General features: G+C 36.6%; 1 protein-coding gene across 3 annotated transcripts in view; it reads right to left on the bottom strand.

Moving 5' to 3' along the window:
• RUNDC3B (RUN domain containing 3B) overlaps nt 1-23,554 on the bottom strand; it is a 199,541-nt gene that overhangs the window by 38,837 nt on the left and 137,150 nt on the right. For all 3 annotated transcript variants that reach the window (XM_003252340.4, XM_003252338.4, XM_003252339.4), the window contains 2 exons: nt 20,205-20,373; nt 12,731-12,888 (listed from right to left, as the gene is read on the bottom strand). In XM_003252340.4, coding sequence (XP_003252388.1) covers nt 12,731-12,888; nt 20,205-20,373 — 327 coding nt within the window. The remainder of the gene's footprint in view (nt 1-12,730; nt 12,889-20,204; nt 20,374-23,554) is intronic.

The following is a 23,554-nucleotide window of genomic DNA, read 5'->3' as shown; positions in this document are numbered from 1 at the left end:
TTGTCTCCTCTGACTCTGCATTTTCAAATAGCCTGTATTCGAGTTCACTAATTCTTTCTTCTGCTTGATCAATTCTGCTATTAAGAGACTCTGATGCATTCTTCAGTATATCAATTGCATTTTTCAGCTGTGGAATTTCTGTTTCTTTTTAATTATTTCAATCTCTTTGTTAAATTTGTGATAGAATTCCAAATTACTTACGTGTATTATTTTAATTTCTTTGAGTTTCCTCAAAACAGCTATTTTGAATTCTCTCTCTGAAAGTTCACATATCCCTATTTCTTCAGGACTCCATGTTGATTTATTTAGGTCATTTGGTGAAGCCATGTTTTCCTGGATGGTCTGATGTTTGTAGACATTTATCAGTCTTGGGGCATTGAAGAGTTAACTGTTTATTGTAGTCTTTGCAGTCTTGGCATGTTTGTGCCCATTCTTTTTGAGAAGGCTTTCCAGGTAGTCAATGGGAGTTGGGTCCCAAGCCTAATAACACTGTGGTTTTTGCAGACTCGCAGAGGTACTGCCTTAGTGGTCTTGGATAAGATCTGGAAGAATTCTCTGGATTACCAGGAAAATACTATTGTCCTTTTCCCTTACTTTCTCTCAAACAAACAGAGTCTCTCTCTGTGTTGAGCCACCTGGAACTGGGGGTGTGGTGATGTAAACCCTCCTATGGCCACCATCACTGGGACTGCACTAGGTCATACCTGAAGCTAGGACAGCACTGAGTCTCACCCAAGCACTGCTGCAACCACTACCAGACTACCACCTATGTTCACTCAAGGCCCTAGGGTTCCAGGATCAGCAGATAGTGAAGCCAGCCAGGCTTGTGTCCTTCCCTTCAGGGCAGTGAGTTGCCCAGGCCCTGGGTGGGTCCAGAGATGCTGTCTAGGGGCCAAGGATGGCAGTCAAAAACCTTAAGAATTTACTTTATTTTCTATTATACTGAGGGTAAGCTGGCACTCAAACCACAATACAAAGTTGTTCTTGCTCTTTCTTCAGGCAGAGGAAATACTATTAATATCAAATTACTATGCTTTCCTGTTGTAATATCTAATTTCCAATTAATACCCAAGGAAGTGCAATATAACATGGTTTTACCCTTATGGGGCTTGGCATTTTTCTCTTCTGGATACATTTTCTTGATTTTTCATCCATATATGGGCAGTAGATTATATAATACATATTAACAAGATTTTAATTTTAAATTTTAATTAGAATTATTACCTGCCAAAATGAACACATGACCAGATGAGTAGGAACTGTCATAATCTGTCCATTATAATGTCACCATTGCACTCTTGTTAGGATTCATACCAGTCATCTTAAACTTGTGCATCAGAATGGCATAGTATCACTGACTTATGGTTTGCAGGCTGATAGATCATGCCATCAGTACTCACTATGAATTACACCAAATTGGCTTTTCAACTGTAACAATGGCCTAATTTTAACAATGAATTATTCTTTACTTATATTTCACTATGAGTGACACTTCAGTTTCTTTACTAGGAAACCATATAGGACAGGTTACTGTTGCCACAATCTTTCAAAGCATAAAGAGAAAAAACATTCATCAGCTAACTAGGAAAACAAAATAGAAAACAATTATTGGTGTTAAATATGACAAATGTGTTCAAGCTTTGCATGCTGTTCCACGGCTATTTATTCCTGAGGTTGCAATGCATGTTTCACAAAGAATCATTTGTACAACAGATCATCTATCTGACAGTCTATACCTCTAGATGTTGACAAAACCCCTCTCTTACATATGGCACCCTTCAAGTAACAATGTGATTGATGATGTTAAATCTAACTACTTCAGGAGATTTTGAATCCCATGTAAAAAGAGAACATGCCTTATTATTCTCGATATTCTCAACTACTTGGGCAATCTCAGGTACAAAGTATACATTTAAATATATGTTTACTGAAAAATACTAAATTCAAAACTGAAGTTTTTCCACCAATTAGCATAAATAATTATGACAATAAGTTTTGAAAAGGCCATAAACAGAATACATTTTTAAATCTTTTAACAAACTTTCCATATACTGATCCAAAGTACAATTGGTACTTTAAGCTTGTTTATATTTCTTTTATTGAATAAAATTTAATATATAAATAAGAGTTAAAAGAGTTACTGGAGCAAACTAAAGTCAAGCTGTACACAGATTTCCATAAAACCATAAGAACCAACACCTAGAATAATCCTGTATCTCCCAATGAAATTATACTATTATTACTAATCATAATAGTAGAAGATTGAAATGACTCAACACTTAAATATTCTACCCACCAAAATCTTTTTCTCTTTGTTTTGGACACGGTGTCTCACTTTATTTCCCAGACTGGAATGCACTTATGCCATCATAGTTCCTCCCAAAAAACTAGGACTACAGGCACACAGCACCACACCCAACTAATTTTTCGTATTTTGTAGAGATGGGGTCTTGCTGTATTTTCCAGGCTGGTCTCGAACTGCAGGCCTCCAGTGATTCTCTCACCTTGGCCTCTCAAAGCTCTGGGATTACTGGCATGAGCCACTGTGCTTGGCCCACCACAATCTTAATCATTCAAATATACCTTTGTCAATGCCTTTTAAAATACTTTAAATTAGTATTGCATCAAACATATGACTGATAAAAAGAATTATAGTTACAAGTGATACCTGTTAAGAAGCAAACACGTATGTCTTACTCACATGCATGGTACATACAAATCTATTCTATTATTTTAAAGATTAATCCCATTGCCATTTGGAAATCAGAAAGTGAGTTTCTTGGAACTTGGGGATAATATGATAGAGTCAAAACTCATTGTTTGATCCGTAGCATTTTGACATAAGGTTTTAATTTTCTCCTTATCTCCCTGAGTGAATTTATGAAGGAGATTTTAAGGTTTCCATATGTAAAAGCAGAGGAATAAACCTTCTTTGAATGCATTCTTCTTTATATACCTAACACCATTAATACTCATAATGATTCACAAAGTGAGTATGTTATCTCTGTTATATAGATGAAGAAACAGAGGCTCCAGAACATTAAGACCTCACAACTGGAAAGTGTAGAGCACAGTCCTGATTTTCCAGACAGCTTTAGAGTGCTCCTGTAATACTCCACACTAACTTGTACTCTGTTGCCCAAACTACAAAATGTATAGATTTTATGAGTATTCAAAGACATAATCAAAAAGCATGTTAACAGTAATTCAAAATACATCTAATCATCAAGAAATACATAAAAATAAGTGACTCAGGATTTAAATTGCCCAGGAAAAAAAAATCAACACAATGTAGAAGCAAATATTACATGCCTCATATTCTACCTGTCAGTATTCCTTCTCTGGCCTTTTCCTTTACAATTTTAATTTTCTGAGGGCTACTTTTATCTTCTCAGGAGTAACAAAGGAAATTTCAATGCCCAACTTTGATTGTAGGCCTTCTTGACAGTTGATATTTTAAAAATCTCAGCAAGATAAGGATAAAACATGTTCACTCTTTCACTATAGCTGCAAAAATATCCACACTGTTCTGCATTTCTTAAAGCTGATTCTGATAAAGTAGTGAATAGTGAACATTCACAAAGAAATGCATCTTATGCTCCTGTTCAGTATCCTTGAAAGTGGTTTTTGTATGAAAGAATCTTATAAGACACATGAGCCTTATCCCTATCTAGAAATTGAAGCCATACTGTATGAAAGTAAATCTTCAACCTCTAAACTCAAGAAAATAGTCTAATTCTGATCAGTGGCCATAATTTTTTTTGTTGCTCTAGTAATATTTAATTAAAATTAAGGGTATTAAAGGTATTAAAGGAAATTGAAAGCTTCCTTTGCAAAAATCAAGAGGATCAATGGCACTCCTATATCCAGAAATATGACAAAATCATAACTCAGGTAGATTAATTTCTCAAACTTGAAAGTTTGAAAGTCTTTGTTTCCTTTCAATTATCCAAAGTAAGATAAATGTGATCCATTTAAATTTAATTCTTCAAATGAAAATATCCCTTTTGAAAAAATAAAGTGATTTCATAATTATTTTTATGTTAAAAGCATTTAAACTACTAGTATTGTTTGCAAAAGAAAAATGAAATTATCTTCTTCATATTTTAATTGTAAAATTATAATTTTATATAACCAGAAATCTGGTTTTTAATAACCAGAAATCTCTACTGTTTGGCTCTTGATATTTTTCTCCCTGCGAATGGAAGCAAGGGGTTAAGAAAGGTGTTAACCTCTTCCCCACATAGGACAAACTCTCTTTAAAATACCATTAAAAAAAAAAAACAGAAGAAAAAATATGTAAACATAATTCATTTTTTGACATAATTCTTTTCATCAAAATCCAAATTCCTAAAATTATTAAAATTTTTGTTCCTTAATAAAACTTTCTAACTTAAAAAAATCATCTTTTATATTTACTTAGTCTCAAAGTATCTCGTTACAAAATAACACTGGAAGGAGGAAGTGGAGCTGGGCTGCTACTGGGACAGTGTCTGCAGAGTCCAATTCTAGGAAAGTTTTTAGGAGGGAGGGGACAAGATGGCCAATTAGATACAGCCAGGAAACACATCTCCTTTCAAGAGAAACCAAAATATCACGTAAACCATCACATTTCAAACAGATTGTTTGAGAGAAAACACTGAAAGTTGAGAGAGAGGTGATGCAGACACCAAGGTTGAAAAGGAAGCTGGAAAGCCTGCATAGAATCTCTTAGCACAAGGACCAGCTCTTGGTCCTGAACAGAGCCAAAGCAAGGGGGGAGTGAAGGAACTACAGAACACCACACCTCTGGGATGCTAACTATAAAAGATCCCACAACCCACACAGACATTTGAATTGGCAAAGGAATTGCGCACAGAGTATGCAGAGGCAGAGCTCAAACCTGTGCAGAGCTCAGAAGCGTTCGTGGAACATGAGACAGCTACAGCAAAATGCAACCATAGGTTCCCATCCCCTAAGTCTCTCCATCTTGCTCTGAGTGACTGTAGCCCCTACTGACTGCAGAGCCAGGAGAAAGTAGTGCTCCCTTTCTCATGGGATTGGGCAAGGCTGATCCACATGCCCCCTTGTCTTTCAGCTCCTCTCAAAGCCACCTGCCTGGCCATTCCTGTAAGAGGGTGCACAGAGCACAGCCTGCACTGCCCTGCCTGAGTGTTTTGCCAGTAACCTGGGAGCAGTTTAGCTTCCCCCACACAGCTGGTGTTCAACCCCATGGGGCCAGAGGACCAAGCCGCAGGCCCAGTCCCAACCTCCCAGGGTTGGAGTACACTGCCCAGGGTTTCAGAACTGGAATCTGTCGTTAGAGCTCTAGTGAGGAGGGAGCCCCCACTCTGAGAACACACGGAGGCGTGAGTTCATGTGCCGCCAAGGGAGCTGGGCATCCTTCCTTCCACAAGACCAGCCTGGGAAGGGTTCACTCTGTTGACCAGTTGCACCTTCTGCTTGAGGGAGCCCCATGGCCTGGAACACCTGGGACAGCCCAGCAATTTCAGCACAGAAAGCTTGGGACAAATCTAGCTGGTTAGGTCTGTTCCTGGGGCAGACACTGGAGGGAGATCTGCTTGGGGGATCCCACAGCCATTTGCCAGGCTAAAAACCCTGGGCTGCAGGCACCACATGAGCTATAAATCCGTGGCACAAACACCCTTCCTGGGGATCCTCTGCCCTTGACCCAGTTCATAACCAGACCACCAAAGACATATCCCACAACCTACTCTGACTCTGCCAAGCTCAGAGGACCAATGGGTCCCCAGGGAGTTATGAGTTTCTGGTGATCTAAGCTTCAGCTTGAGAGGTCCCTTAGGGAGGGGGTATGCAGCCAACCAGCGTCCCCCTTAGGGCTAAGGAAACATAGGCAGGACATCCATGACCGGAGGGGTTCCCCCAAAACCTAGGAACAGACTTAGTGAGGGGGTAATCTTCTACCCCCCAACAATATCTCCCCCCTACTACATCTCCCCCAACCACATCTCCCCTCACTACATCTCCCCTACCACCACATCTCTCCCTCCCCCAAAGCACTGCTATGAAGGCACTGAAATACAAAGGAGGCTTATAGCTGAGTAAGCATATCTGCCAGCCCTTACTCTTATATGCCATCTACTGCATCACAGCCTGAATTACACCACCAAACAAAAATAAATTCCTTTAGCACACCATGCCTGTGAAACCCAATGAGGAAACTAGCCCAAACTAAGGAACCCCTACAGAACCTTGGCCCTCTGAAAAGACCCAAAAACAAAGCCAACCAACTATACACAACAGTCAAACCCTCAAGGGATTTAAAAAAAAGAAAATGAAAACAAGCCCCATCCAAATGTGAGCAGTTTATAAAAGAAAAAGAAACACTAGCCCCCTCAGATGAGATGAAATTAGCACAAGAACTCCAGCAATTCAAAAAGTCAGAGCATTTCCTTACCTCTAAAGGATCACACTAGCTCCCTAGCAATGAATCCTAATCAGAGTGAAATATCAGAAATGCCATATATAGAATTCAAAATCTAGATGGCAATATTGAAAAGAAAGTTGAAATCCATTTCAAGGAAGCCAGTGAAATGATCTAAGAGTTGAATGACAACACAGTCATTTTAAGAAAGAACTAAAGTGAACTTCTGGAACTGAAAAATTTCCCTGATCTCACTAGATAGGTTGGCATACAAATTCAAAAAAATTCAGAGAAACTTTATGAGATACTATACAAGATGACCACCCCCAAGACACAATCTTCAGACTTTCCAGGTCAATGTGAAAGAAAAAATCTCAAAGGTAGCTACAGAAAAGGGTCATATCACTTACAAAGGGGATCCTATCAGGCTAACAGTAGACTTCCCAACAGAAACTATACATGCCAGAGAAGACTGGGAATATATTTTCAGCATTCTTTAAGAAAAGAAACACCAGTCAAGAATTTAATATCCCACCAAACTAAGCTTCATAAGAAAAGGAAATGTATAATATTTTCCAGACAAGCAATCACTATGAGAATTCATTATCAACAGACCAGCCTTGCAAGAGATCCTTGAGGGAGTTGTAGACACAGAAATGAAATAACAATATGTACTACCACAAAAACACACTTAAATACATAGCCTGCAGACCTTATTGAGACTACAAAATCGAGACTACAAAGCAACCAGCTAACAGCATGAGGATAGGATCAAAACATCACATAGCCGTATTAACCATGAATGTAAATGGTCTAAATGCCCCACTTAAAAAACACAGAGAGGCAAGGTGGCTAACAGAACAAGACCCAACCACTTGCTATCTTCAAGAGAACCATCTCACATATAATGAAACCCACAGGCTCAAAGTAAAGACATGAAGAAAGATCTACTATGCAAACTAAAAACAAAAAAGAGCAGGGGGTCCTATTCTTATATCGCATAAAGCATACTTTAAAGAAACAACACTAAAAAAGGACAAAGAAGGTCATTACGGTCATTACATAATGATAAAGAGTTCAATACAACAAAAAGACTTAACTCATATATATATATATATATATATATATACATACACACACACACGAACATGCACACACACATACACACAGGCACTGACACTGGAGCACCCAGATTCATAAAGCAAGTACTTCTAGATCTACAAAAGACTTAGCCACACAGTAATAGTAGTGGACTTCAACACCCCATTAACAGCATTAGACGGATCATTAACGCAGAAAACTTAACAAACTCTGGATGTAAAATTGACTTGTCCAGTTGGACCTAATAGACATCTAAAGAATACTTTACCCATCAACCACACAATATACTTTATTTTCATTGGCACACTGAACATATTCTAAGTTTGACCGCATGCTTGGCCATAAAGCAAGTCCAAATAAATTTTTAAAAACCTGAAATCATACCAAGCATATATGTGGACCACAGTGGAAGAAAAATTGAAGTGAATAGCAAGAAAATCTCTCAAAATCACACAATCACATTGGCACCAAACAACATATACCTGAATAACTTTTGAGTAAACAATGAACTTAAGACAGAAATTTAAAAATTCTTTAAAATAAATGAAAAAGAGATACAACATACCAAAATCTCTGGGATGCAGCAAAAATAGTGTTAAGAGAAAAGTTTTTATCACTAAATGTCTACATCAAGAAGTTAGAAAGATCTTAAATCAACACTCTAACATCGTACCTAGAGGAACTAAAAGAACAAAAATAAATTAACCCCAGAGCTAGAAAAGGAAAAGAAATAACTGAAATCAGAGCAGAATTGAACAAAACTGAGACACAAAAACCTATTCAAAGGATCAATAAAACCAAACATAATTTCTTTGAAAGGATAAACAAGATTGATAGACTGTTAGCTATTATCAAAGAAAAAAAGAAAGAAGATCCAAATAAGCACAATGAGAAATGACAGAGTTGACATTACAGATAATCCCACAGAAATACAAAATATCTTCAGAGACTATTACGAACAGTTTTATGCACACAAACTAGAAAATCTAGAGGAAATTGATAAATTGCCAGAAACACACAACCTCCCAAGATTAAAGTGGGAAGAAATTGAGAACCTGATCAGAGCAATAAGCTCTGAAACAGTAATAAGAAACCTACCAACTAAGAAAAGTCCTGGACCAGATATATTCAGAGTTGTATTCTACCAGACAAACAAAGAAGAGCTGGTGTCGATCCTACTGAAACTATTCCAAAATGCCAAGGAGGATGGACTCTTCTGTAACACATTCTAGGAAGCCAGCATCATCTTGATACCAAAATGAAAGACAAAACAAAATCGGAAAACTATAGGCCAGTATCCCTAATGAAGATAGAGGCAAAGATACTCGATAAAATACTACCAAACTAAATCTAGCAGCACCTCTAAAAGTTAACTACGATCAAGTAGACTTTATTTCTGGATGCAAGGATGGCTCAAAATAAGCAAATCAAGAAATGTGATCTACCACATAAACAGAATAAAAAACAAAAACCATATGATCATATCAACAGACATAGAAAAAGCTTTCAATAAAATCCAACATCCCTTCATGATAAAAACCCTCAAAAAACTAGGTATTGAGGGAATGTATCTTAAAATAATAAGAGCCATCTATGACAAGCCCACAGCCAACATCATACTGAATGGGCAAAGGCTGGAAACATTCCCCTTGGGAAGTAGAACAAGACAAAGACACCCACTCTGGCCACTCCTATTCAATGTAGTACTAGAAGTCCTAGCCAGAGCAATAGGAAAAAGAAAGAAAAAGCATCCAAATAGGTAAAAGAGAAGTCATATTGTCTCTCTTTCCTGATGATATAATTATATACCTAGAAAACCATGACGACCACCAACAGGCTCCTAGAACTGAAGAACAACTTCAGTAAAGTTTCAGGGTATAAAATCAATGTAAAAAAATCAGTTGTACTTCTATACACCAATAACAGTCAAGCTGAGAGTCACCTCAAAAACACAATCCCACTTATAACAGCCACACATGGACAAAATACCTGGGAATACATCTAAGCAATTAGGTGAAAAATCTCTACAAGGAGAACTACAAAACGCTGCTGAAAGAAATCACAAATGACATAAACAAATGGAAAAACATTCCATGCTCATGAATTGGAAGAATCAATACTGTGAAAATGACCATACTGCCCAAAGCAACCTACAGAGCAAATTGCATGATTGACTGCTATCCCTATTAAAATACCAACATCATTTTTCACAGAATTAGAAAAGAAATTCTAAAATTCATATGGAACCAAAATAGCCAAATCAATCCTAAAAAAAAATAACAAAGCTGGAGGCGTCACATTACCTGACTTTAAACTATATTACAAGGAAGTCTATAGTAACCAGAACAGAATGGTACTGTTACACAAATAGACACAAAGTCCAATGGAACAGAACAGAGAACTTAGAAATAAAGCTACATACCCACAATCCATCTTATCTTTGACAAAGTTGACAAAAATAAGCAATGGAGAAAGGACTCCCTATTCAATAAGTGGTGCTGTGATAGCTGGGTAGCCATATGCAGAATAATGTAACATATGGAAAAGAATTTATGACTAAGTCCTCAAAAGCAATTACAAAAACAAAAATTGACAAGTGGGACCTAATTAAACTAAAGAGCTTCTACAAAGCAAAAGAAATTATCAACGGAGTAAACAGACAACCTACAGATTGGGAAAAAATACTCACAAACTATGCATCCAACAAATGTCTAATATCTAGAACCTGCAAGGAACTTAAATCAACAAGAATAACCCCAGTAAAAAGTGGGCAAAGGACATGAACAGATACTTAAAAGAAGACATACAAGCAACCAACAAATGTGAAAAAATGCTCAACACAATAATCAGAGAAATGCAAATCAAAACCATTCTGACACCAGTCAGATGGCTATTATTAAAAAGTTGCAAAACAACAGATGCTGATAAGGCTATGGAGAAAAGGGAATGCTTACACTCTGTTGATGGGAATCAATTAGTTCAGCCACTGTGGAAAGCAGTTTGGAGATTTCTCAAATAACTTAAAACAGAATTACCATTCAACCCAGCAATACCATTACTAGGTATATATCCAAAAGAAAATAAATTGGTCTGCCAAATAGACATGCACTCCTATGTTCATCACAGCACTATTGACAATAGCAAAGTCATAGAATCAACCGAGGAGCTCATTCACAGTGGATTGGATAAAGAAAATGCAGTACATTAATACCATGGACTACTATGCAGCCATAAAAAAGAATGAACTCATGTCCTTTGCAGCAACATGGATGCAGCTAGAGGCCATTATCCTAAGTAAATTAATGCAGAAACAGAAAACCAAATACCTCATGTTCTCACTTATAGCTGGTAGTTAAATAATCGGTACACGTGGCCATAAAAGTGGCATTATTAGACACAGGGGACTACGAGAAGGGAGAGGAAGGGTGGGGGGTAAGGGTTGAAAAACTACCTGCTGGGTACTATGCTCACTACCTGGGTGACAGGATCAATCATACCACAAATCTCAGCATCATGTAACATATCCATGTAACAAACCTGCAAATATACCTCCTGAATACAAAATAAAAGTTGAAATTTTTAAAGTATCTACTTATAAATTACGTGTTAATTAATTTATAAGGAACAGAAGGAACAGCAGTAACTATACAGAAGAGAAAAACACCTTAACCAAATGATTAAAATTAGTATCATTAATAAAGGTCCAACAGACTATGTGCCTCTGGGTATCATATCCCCAACAGAACATAACTACTTATGTTGTAATCCAGCAAAGAATGGATAAGCTCATTCTAATCATAAGGAAAAAGTAAAGAAACACAAATTAAGGGGCATTCTATAAGAATTCTAGCTAGTTTTCTTTAGAAATATCAATCTCATGCAAGAAAAAGACTGAAAACTGTTCTAAGTTTAAAGTGGCTGACAACCACATGCGAACACAATCCTGAATTGGATCCAGTGCCAAAGAAACAAAATTTGTAGTAAGGGACATTATTTAGACTTTTGACAAGACTGGAATATGAATTATGGGTGAAAGTATCATATCAATTTAAATATCTTTAATTGACAACTGAACTATGATCATATAAGAGAACATTTTAGTTCTTAAGAATGACACTGAAGCAGTAAGAAATGAAGGACCATAATGTATGCAACCTCTGAAGTGGTTAAAAAATGTATGTGTGTTTAGGGAAAGGGAGAGAATTATAAGGCAAATGTGGCAAAATGTTGAAAATAATGAATCTAGGAAATGTCATAAGGGAATTCTTTGAACTGTCCTTATAACTTTTCTGAAAGTTTGAAATTATTTCAAAATAAAAAAATTTAAATTATTTTTTAAGATTAAATATTAATATGTGAAAATTTTCACAATAAATTGAACAAAGCAAGCCTGACAAAATATGATTAGTACAAGTGCTTTGAACAGTGACAAGAGGCTTGTACCAGAAAGTAGCTCATTATACTGCTTTCTTCATCAAAAGAAGTCTTGCTCTTAAAAAATAACTCAGCTATCCTAAACTCTGCTTAGTGACATTCTGGTACAACCTAGTAACAGTTAATACACCAGCACTATACTTTGAGTAGCACTAGTCTAAATACCATCTATTTGTACTCAGTCAATCAGTAACTACTTTAAGAATTATACATATGCATTTGGAATAATATACACCAAGTTATAACCAGTTTATGCTGGGTAACACAACTGAAGGTAATTTTTATTCTCTTCTTGTATTTTCTTACCTTTTTTTTTTTTTTTTTGACAGAGTCTTGCTCTGTCACCCAGAGTAGAGTGCTGTGGCTCAATCAGAGCCCACTGCAGCCTTGACCTCCCGGACTCAAGCGATCCTCTTGCCTCAGCCTCCTGAGTAGCTGGGACCACAGACATATGCCACCATGCCTAGCTAATATTTTGTATTTTTAGTAGAGATGGGGTTTTGCCATGTCACCCAGGCTGGTCTCTAACTCCTGGGCTCAAGCAATCTGCCCAACTCAGCCTCCCCAGTGGGGGGGATTACAGATAGGAGCCACTGCACCCGGCCTTTTCTTGTATTTTTTTAAGTTTCTGCAATTAACATGGATTACTTTTGTAATAACAAAAACAAAAGTAAACTTTCAAAAAAGTGTAGGTGAAAAAGAATTTAACAGGCAATAAGATTTCTTGCAATTTGCCTCCTATATCAAAACATGACATTTTGTCTTAATGTTTACATACTACCAACATTTTTCTAAAAGGCTTGTACTTACAGCTGATCTTGAAGCTCCACAATTATATATTCTAATTGTTCCTTCTCCAGTTTATGAGCCAGATCAGAATCTTCAATCCTTTGAAGTAGTATTTTATTCTGGGAGACAGATTCAGATAGTTGGTTCTCTCGAAGTCGTAAGAGTTCTTCAAGGTAACCCTGGAAATCCAGTATCATCAAGATATAGCAACTGCAAAATTCTAATACATATCCTGAAGATAAATGCTGAGTAGCTTAAATGCTATTCCTATTTATATTGTAATGAAACAATTTCAAAGCATTACTGATAAATTAGTAAAAAATTTGTTTTAATTGAATATAAAAATTTGGCCAGGCACGGTGGCTCAAGCCTGTAATCCCAGCACTTTGGGAGGCCGAGGCGGGCGGATCACGAGGTCAGGAGATCGAGACCATGGTGAAACCCCGTCTCTACTAAAAATACAAAAAATTAGCCGGGCGTGGTGGCGGGCGCCTGTAGTCCCAGCTACTCGGAGAGGCTGAGGCAGGAGAATGGCGTGAACCCGGGAGGCGGAGCTTGCAGTGAGCCGAGATCGCGCCACTGCACTCCAGCCTGGGCGACAGAGAAAGACTCCGTCTCAAAAAAAAAAAAAAAAAAAAAATTTAACATATATTCTCCATTATTTAAAACTCTTCTCTAAAGTTTGAGAAACTGTAATTTGAGGCAAAACTTAGTTAAAACATTGTAATTTCTAAGCTTCACAACAATTGCATGACTCCTAGTTTCAAAATACAGACCTAAAAACAGAATGACCAATTAGAAAGTTGCCTCTTTGTGATTATTTTTCAAAAACACATAGACATTAACATTTTAGCATTAATATGTTAGTGAGAGGTAGTATAATGTTTTGGTTAGGCCTGCCGGCCTAGTGTCATATTCCAGTTTTACCACTTATCAGCTATGTGTCCTTGGGCAAGTTACTTAAGCTCTCTGTGCCACAGTTTCACCATCTAAAAAAGTAGGACCCATCAGAGTACCCTAGTTGGTAGGATTAAATGAATCAATACAGATAAATTGCTTAGAACGGTGTCTGGTACACTGCATGCAATGTATAATTACTAGCTATTATTATTAGTAAACACATAATAGATATAAGACTTCTTGGAATGATCTCTTAACCTTTTACTCTTTACTTTCTCTTTGTCCTTCTGCCCTGCTTTCTGGGAAAACTTATTGAATTGATCCTCGAACCCTTTGTACTAAATTTCTGAATTCAGAAAGTCATATATTTAATTTTCAAAATCTCTTTCCTGTTTTCTGATTGTTCTCTTCCCATGGCATTCTATTCTTTTTATTTGCAATGTACTTTCAAATTCCTCTAAGGATTATTAATTAGAATCTTTTTTAAGTATTCTTCTATTACATGTTACCCTATTCATGTGTCATTAATAAACTTTCACCTATTTTAGATTTATGATACATGTTAAGAGTAGGTAATACTATTCTTCAAGAGCTTATTTTTCATATTTTTTTCCTGATAATTCTCAAATGTTTGTTCTTCTATAATAAAATCTCAGAAGTTAAAGTTAATTTTTATAAATGAATATTTCATATATATACAGCTTAATATAAACAATATATATTCATAAACATTAGTAATTAAAGAATACTCACATATCCACCACCTAGATTAATCACCAATACTTTAAAAGTCAATATAATGCCTTCCTTGATTGTCTCCTCTGCAAAGGTAACAATATCCTAGATTTGTGTTTATCATCTCTTTACTGTTCTTTCCAGTTTTACTACAAATATGTGTCATCTTAAACAATACGTTGTTTAGTTTTGCTGGGTTTTGTCAACATCCTTTTGAAAATATTTTGTCTATATTGATGAGCCTAGCTATAGTTCATTTGCTCTAAAAACTGTATAATATTCCATTGTATGAATATTGCAGTTTATTCACTCTTCTGTCACTGTTCTCTCAATGACCATTTGGATCACTTTAGGTTTTTCTTAATATAAACAATATTGCTGTGAACACACTCTGTTATGTCTCCCAGTATGCACATCCAAGAGTTTCGAGGAGATATATCTAGGAGCAGAATTCCTAGGATATAGGCCATGCATATCTTCACATTTACTAGATACTGCTATTGATATTGCCATTGTAGTAATTGTTTTTACTATTGGTTTTATACTAATCACATTCCCACTTGATACTATATTCACATGATCTTATGTTAGTATAAGAGTTATACTGGGGTTCATTAAATTCATTGAAAACTATTCCTTCTTTTTCTATTCTCAGGAACAGTCCATATAAAATAGGGATCACTCATACAGTTGTGTGCCACTTAATGATGGGGATATGTTCTAAGAAATGTGTTGCTAGGCCATTTTGCCATTCTATGAACATTACAGAGTGTACTTACACCAACCTATGAACATTACGGAGTCTACTACACATCTAGGCTAGATGGTATAGCCTATTGTTCCTAGGCTACAAACCTGTACAGCGTGTTACTATACTGGGTACTATAGGCAACTGTAATACAATAGCAAGTATTTATATATCTAAACATAGAAAAGGGACAGTAAAAATATGGTATAAAAGATTTTTTTAAAAAAGGTACAACTTTGCAGGCCATTACTATGAAATGGAACTTGCAGGACTGGAAATTGCTCAAAGTGAGTCAGTGAGTGGGTAGTTAGTGAATGTGAAGACCTACAACTACTGCACACTACTGTAGACTTTATAAATACTGTACACCTAGGCTGCACTAAATTTATTTTTATAAGTTTTCTTTCTTCAGTAATAAAATTAACCTTAGCTTACTATAACATTTTTACTTTACAAACTTTTAAAAATCTTTTTGACTCTTTTGTAATAACAGTTTGAAACATACATTGTACAGCTATACAAAAATATTTTCTTTTTAACATCCTTATTCTATAAGTTTTTTTTCTATTGAAACATTCTAAAAACTTTTTAACTTTTTAAACTTTTTTGTTCAAAACGAAGTCACAAACACACACATTAGCCTAGGCCTACACAGGGTCAGGATCATCAATATCACTGTCTTCCACCTCAACCTCTTGTCTGACTGCAAGGACTTCAGGAGCATTAACACATGGAGCTGTCATCTCCCATGATAACAATGGCTACTGCTGGACTACCTCCTAAAAGACCTGCCTGAAGCTGTTTTACATTTAACTTTTTGTTTTTTAAGTAGAAGGAGTACATTTAAAAATAATGACTAAAAAGTATTGTATAGTAAATACGTAAACCAGTAACATAGTATTTTATTATCATTATCAAGTATTATATACTTTCCATAATTGTATATGCTAGTTTTAAATGACTGGCAGGGCAATAGGTTTATTTACACCAGCATCACCACAAACACATGAGTAATGCCCTGTGTTACAACATCACCATAGCTACATCACTAAGTGATAGGAATTTTTCATATCCATTATAATTTTATGGGACCACCTCATATACATGGCCCATTGTTGACCAAAACATTATTATATAGTGTATGACTGTATTTGGTAGAGTCACCAAAACAATACGTAATAGTTTTTTTTGGCGGGGGATTGGAAAGATTTTAAACTACTTATTCAATTTGTTAAATGGCTACACATCTATCAGTTTTGATAAGTATTATTTATAAAAATTCTTTGTTTTGCAAGGTATTATCATAAAATTGTTAAAATATTCTCTAATAATTATTGGGAGAGTCTCTCCATTTATGTTGTGCTGTCTATTCTTCCATTCTTAAGATTATCTGTGCCTTAATTTTTTAACAAAATTATTCTTGCTAGAATTTATTTCATTGATTTTTGCAAATAATTATCTCTTGGTTTTGTTAATTCTGTTTCTTTGTTTTTTACTTCACCCATATCTATTATTTTATTACTTTCCTTCTTTTTGAACTGGTTTGGTTGTTCTTTGACTACTTCTTGGATACTTATCTCTTTAATTTTCATTGTTTCTTTTCTAAATATCTAAGTATTTCTACAAGTACTATACAAGTTGTGTGGCAACTTACAACTGTTAGTATGCATTATTTTCATTCTCATTCATTTTAAAGTATTCTATTTCCTCAATTTTTTTGACCTACAATTTAGACAATTTTTTTCTTTAATTTCATGAGTGGCATGTGGGTGGTGCTAAACTTTTTGTATTGATATCTAACTTTACTGCACTATTCACATGACCTTACATTAGTATAAAAGTTAAACTAAAGTGATAATATTGTATCATTTCTTTGGTATTTGTGGACATTTGTTTTGTGACCTAGTTTGCTCCATAAAAAGATTGGCCACGTGCGGTGGCTCATGCCTATAATACCAGCACTTTGGGAGGCCGAGGTGGGCAGATCACTTGAGTTAGAGACCAGCCTAGCCAATGTCGTGAAACCCCATCGCTACTTAAAATACAAAAATTAGCCAGGCGTGGTGTCACATGCCTGTAGTCCCAGGTACTCGGGAGGCTGAGGCAGGAGAATCACTTGAACCCAGGAGGTGGAGGTTTCAGTGAGCCAAGATCGTACCACTGCACTCCAGCCTTGGTGACAAAGCGAGACTCCATCTCAAACAAAACAAAACAAAACAAAACAAACAAAACAAACAAACAAAAAAACCCACTATAGCTGTTCCATATATGCTTGAAAAGGTTATATATTCTAATTGTTAACATTTAATATATTTTAGATCAGGTTTATTAATTGTGTTATCGAAGTTCACTATATCCGTTCAATCTATAAATTACTCTGAAAGATGTTAAAATTTCTCATTATAATTATGGAATTGCCAATTTATTCTGGACATTTAATTAATTTTTGCTTCATATTTTTCATGGATATATTGTTAAATATATGTAAGTTCAGCACTGATATATATTCTTTGTGAATGCTTTTTTTTTTTCTTTTTTTTTTGAGATGGAGTCTCGTTCTGTTGCCCAGGCTGGAGTGCAGTGGTGCGATCTCCCCTCACTGCAAGCTCCGCCTCGTGGGTTCACGCCATTCTCCTGCCTCAGCCTCCCGAGTAGCTGGGACTACAGGCGCCTGCCACCACGCCCAGCTAATTTTTTGTATTTTTAGTAGAGACAGAGTTTCACTGTGTTAGCCAGGATGGTCTCCATCTCCTGACCTCGTGATCCACCCTCCTTGGCCTCCCAAAGTGCTGGGATTACAGGCGTGAGCCACCGCGCCTGGCTGGTGAATACTTACTTTTTAAAAAAGGCAATGTCTTTCTTTAGTCTTAATAATGCTTTCTGCCTTAATGTCTATGTTTAATGATATTGACATAGAATTCTTTTAGTTAGTATCTGTCTAGTACATTTATCCCCCTAGTTTCAACTTTTTATGTCATTATGTGTTATGTGTCTCTCTTATCAATAGCATACAGCTAAATTTTATAATTATTTTTCAATAAATCTAAGAGTTTACCTTAACTGGCAAGTTTCTGCCATTTCCTTTTATGGTGGTGTTGACTCTTCTGGTTATATGTAATTTGCATTTTGTGTTCTCTTTTCACTATCCTTATTATTTCTAATGTGCTCCCTTCTATTATATTGATCAAGCTTTCCTTATTTCTTTTCTTTCCCTCTACTAGTTTGAAAATTAAACATTCTACTTCTATTCTCTTAATTGCAACTTCTAAATGTTAATTTTGGAAACAGGCACACACATTAAAAAAATGTCTCTAACCTCCTTCACTATATTACAAAGACCTCAAAAGACTAGCTCAAAAGACTACTCAAAATTCATCACCTTCTAATTATTTCACCATATTTTAACTATTATCTCATGTTCTTATGGTTATTTACATCTATTTCATCTATCTTAGTAGAAATACTATGTAATGGTGTTCTACTGTGCATCTCTGACTCTTTCTGATATTTTTAGTCAGTGTTTTAGTTCTGCTCTGCTTTCATACTCCCAGTGGTGGCCTGTAGCTGGCTTGTATAGGCTCTCAAGAACTGATTGTTAAATTTCAGAAATTTAAGTCAGTTGTTAAACATTGCTGTTATTAAACATTAAATTATATAAATTTACAACTAAGTAAATTATATTAAACACAAAGGTAATAACTGCTCAAAATTCATCACTTTCTAATTATTTCACTATATTTTAACTATTATCTATGTTCTTACAGTCATTTACATCTATTTCATCTATCTTACTAGAAATACTATGGAATGCTCTTCTACTGTGCATCTCTTCCCAATTTTGCATTCAGTGATGTCATATTGGTAGCTTTAAATTGGCCATGATGGGAGTATTTATCCCAGAAAAATTGGCAAACACTACAAATGAGGGCTTCTGTCTCCATCTCCTCTAAAAGAGCCAGTTAAACATATTTCAGTGTACCAATGTCACCCCATATTGGTCATTATTTTTGCTATTTCATGTAATCAAGGTTTCTCTACAAATTTATTTGTTTACTCTGCCATTTTGCACCTCACTTCTACATTCTAGGTTCAATTTCCACCTTGAATGACAGGGACCTATACCTGCTGTTTCCCTGTTGGTGTTAAAATGCAAGTTTCTAGGTTAAGGAATTATGCCTTCACCCCCATCCCTGGGGCCTACAGTTCTCTAATATATGCACATATTCTTCTTGTGTTAGTTCTATGTTTCTGATCCCTAATGAGTTCCTTTTCTTGAGAGAGTAGCTCTGAATGAATCTTTTAAAAAGTTGTATTCTACTCAGCATTTTCAGATTTTTGCAATGAAGATACTTTCAGATTATCTTAGTCTGAATTCTTGCTGGTACCACAAGTCTCCTTTAATAGCACATGAAAAGTTTTCTTCATATGCATTATGCAAATGTTTATAGCTATATAATATGGATTTAAAAATATTTTCTAAGCAATAGCTATCTGTATAGATACAATTATTTATATTTATAAAATTATGACAACTTCCCCACTGCATTTTTTATTTTTTGAATACTTCTATCACTAATTCCACTGGGCTTTCCTTATATATATCATCTATGAATAATGATATTAAAAGAAGAAGAAAAGGGAAAAATAGAAAATACAGTAAAAAAGTAATGGTTACAAACTCCTTAAAATAATAGAGTTTGTTTTCTTTCTGTTATATACTCCACTTTGCCTACTACAGTGCTTAACACACAAGAGCTGCTAAAATATCTAATTTTCAAAAAAACAGATGTACGTGCTTAGGCAATCACTGCATTTTCACAAGCCAATAATCTTTTATAAAATTTATCATAGAAACTAGAATCTCAAATACATAAATTAAACTGCTTATTAAAATGGCTTGTTTTTATGTTAAAACATAAAATTGGAAAAAGTTCAACAAACAAAAGTATCTTCTACAGCTGCCTGATTTTTCATTAAGAGGAGGACAATTCAAAAACAGAAGAGAAGCAGCAATGGATAAATAATTTTATTCAGTTAAAAACATTTTGGCAGTCACAGTTCAGAGGCAATAACTAGAATAAAATTAAGTGTGTTTTGATAATTTTAAAATACCTTCTGTTCCAGTGTAAGCTGATACTTTTGTTTAACTCTCTTACACTTGTTGAACCAACTGTTCTCATCCATGAGGAAAGGAGGGCCGACATTCTCTGGAGTACTGCTTTCGCTACCACTGCTTCCCAAAGTCCTTAGCTCCTCCTCATCACTGCTGATACTATCAGAACTGGGAAGATCAAAATTTAAAAAAAAAGTTAAAAATACGTTCCAACTTGATTCTTAAACACTTTTACATTTGCGAGGTACAGTGAACAAATTCAAAAATATTTAGTACTAAATACAGAATTATAATGATATTATAAAGATTTTAGCTTCCTGAAAAAGAAAATGGCAAGTTAGCATGGGCTGCTGACTCCCTCTCGGAAACCAACCCTAGAGATACTACAGAAGTTCAAGTGGGTTTACAGATATAAGGTATTAAGATATAAACCAAGAATGCCCAAAAGAGAGAGAAAAGATTTCCAGAGAAGAGAAACAGAAACTCTAGATGCGCTGGAAACAGCCTTCTATCTGGGTTCTTTTTCACTGCCTGAGGTGGATTGCTGCCTGCTCAATCTTCAATACAAGGCAGACAACAGCAGTTCCAGCTAATAACAGTGGGGTATAATACAGGGTAGTGTGTCAAGATCAGCTCAGCTTTAGCAAAGGGAAGATAACAACAGGTTCAGAAGATCCAGTCACTCCTAAGCATTTCCTACGAGGAGAACAAAGACAAGCAGAGGTAGAGCAGAGAGAACATCTATCACAATGCGTATCTAAAATTCCTCGGGATATGAATATACGACAGAAGCAGAGCATAAGGTGAAAAAAAATGGTAGAACAGAAACTCAATAGCGATAAAAATGTGCCAAGATGACGGTCCAATTTAGAAGAAAAATACTGGTGTTAATTCATGGACACAGGGAGGGGAACATCACACACCGGGGCCTGTCGGGGGTCGGGGGCAAGGGAAGGGAGAGCATTAGGACAAATACCTAATGCATGCAGGGCTTAAAACCTAGATAATGCGTTGATGGGTGCAGCAAACCACCATGGCACATGTATAACTATGTAACAAACCTGCACATTGTGCACATGTATCCCAGAACATAAAGTATAATAAAAAAAAAGAAGAAAAATACTGGTGTTAATATACTTAAAAATAAACATGGAAAAATAAAATTTTAAATATGAGCAATTATATTAACAAATAAGAAGCAGAAGCATAAAAATAGTGTGTATTACCTTAAGAGTATTCAAAGAAACTATAATCTGTCAAACGGAGCAAACAAAACAAAACAAAACAAAAACAACCAAACCTGCCAAAGAAAATTCAAAACAAAAAAGGAGATGGCAGAAATAAACCCTAGTACAAAAGTAATCACACACAATTTAAATGAATTAAACTCAATAGCCAAAAGCCAGATGTTCAGGTCCAGTTAAGACAATTATATAAGGGGCTGGGCATATTGGCTCATTCCTGTAATACCAGCCCTTTGAGAGGCCAAGGTGGGTGGATCACTTGAGGCCAGAAGTTCAAGACCAGCCTGGGCAACATGGTGAAAACCTGTCTCTACTAAAAATAGAAAAAAAAAAAATAGCTGGGTGTGGTGGCACATGCCTGTAATCCCAGCTACATGGGAAGCTGAGGCATAAGAATCATTTGAACCCAGGAGGTAGAGGTTGCAGTAAGCTGAGATTGTGCCACTGCACTCCAGCCTGGGTGACAGAGAGAGACTCTGTCTAAAAAAAAAAAGGGGTGGTGATGGTTGGACGATAATGAGTTATCTATAAAATACACGTGGTTTTTCTAAATATTTGAGATTTCTGATTCTTTCTATAATTGAAAAAAAGAAAAGAGTTCAAGTTTTTTCCCAAGATGGCTGACTAGATACATCAGATGCCAGTTCTCCTCAGAAAGCAGATCAAATTTATAGGTGAATAATCACAGCCTGAGTGGAAAGTTGAGATAAGAGTGTCGAAACCTATTGGATACCATGCAGAAAACAGCTGGGAGGCAGAAAAGGAAGGCAGCAAGAGCCTGGGAGAGACTGACCATTAAGGAACTTGGAGTCCCATAGAAAGGGTAGGTAGGGGCATTTCTTTGCACCCCTCACCAATGTGACAAACTGCTGAGAAGTGAATTGTCAGAGAGCCCCTCTGCCCTTGCAAACCTGGGCAATTCTGCCAATAGTAATCTGGAAACATCCTGTGGGCAGAGCACCAGGTGGTCAGCTTGTGCAGCTGGGCTCACATTGCCCTCAAACCTGAGCTGAAGCAGTGGGTGTGATATTCGTTGTGCAACCACTGTGAGCTACTACCCTGCTTGGGGAATCTCAGCCCTTGTGTCACTGCATCACCAGATTCCCCACAAACATTTCCCAGAGCCTGCTCTGAATCTGCAACCAGAGGGGACCAGCAGGACCCTGGGGAGCTGCAGGATCCCTGGAGATCTAGTCCTCGGTGTGGGCCACTCCTAGGGGAGGGAGAGGTGCAGCCCACCAAAGCACTCATTGGGACAAAGGAACCAGATTGTAACTTCTCTCCTGCCTGAGAACCCCACATTTGTGACAAGACGGGTGACTGTGCCCTTCTCCTGTGCCCTGACCTACTACTGCAGATGCAGCGAAGGCTTTTCTTACTAGAGGTTGACACAGGCACACTTGGAGACAGTACTATTCTCCACTAAAAGTGTACCTATCACCTGGGCTTAAATAAAAGGTAGGACTCACCTCCCTCTCCCTACACAGAGTGGCAGCATTCCTGCAATAGAGTACAGATTGCCAGCAGAGCTGTTTGTTTTTGGCTGGGTGAAAAGGTTTCTCCCTTGGGCTATTTTGTTGGTAGTAGACAGACAGGCATTTTCCACAAACCTCAGTTGCACTGTGGCCTAGAGATAAAGATTGTGTCTATCTAAACTGAAAGTTGCAAGCCCTGTGACAAGGGTGTGACAGGGAAGCTGATTGCATTCCTACCTGCCTAGGACAATGAGCTGATGCAGTCCTCTCAACTCCCATCCCCAGAGACCTCAGTGCATCCTATCATGAACTACCCTCGCCATATGTTGGGGCTGGTGCTACCACTTGTCATCAGCATACCCCGGGGAAAGCTGGCTCTTACTCTGAAGTGCAACTTACTGAACTGGAGATTGAACTGCATCACCAAATAAAGAAACCTGAGGATAGAAGGGTATAGTGCTAGGTTATGAGATAAGTGCCCTGGGACCTACACACTCAGCCTTGCAGAAGATATTGAGTTGGATCATATGACCAATACATTGCTATGACAAGTAGCATTTGAGAAAGCCACTGCAAAAAAAGCTATCTATAACCAAGGACTCATACAGAGTCTTGGCTTCCTGAAAGCAA

This window comes from Nomascus leucogenys, chromosome 11, assembly GCF_006542625.1.
Source record: "Nomascus leucogenys isolate Asia chromosome 11, Asia_NLE_v1, whole genome shotgun sequence".
Taxonomy (NCBI): Eukaryota; Metazoa; Chordata; class Mammalia; order Primates; family Hylobatidae; genus Nomascus; species Nomascus leucogenys.
The sequence above is the reverse complement of the archived record's forward strand: the minus strand, read 5'-3'. Positions and strand labels throughout refer to the sequence as shown.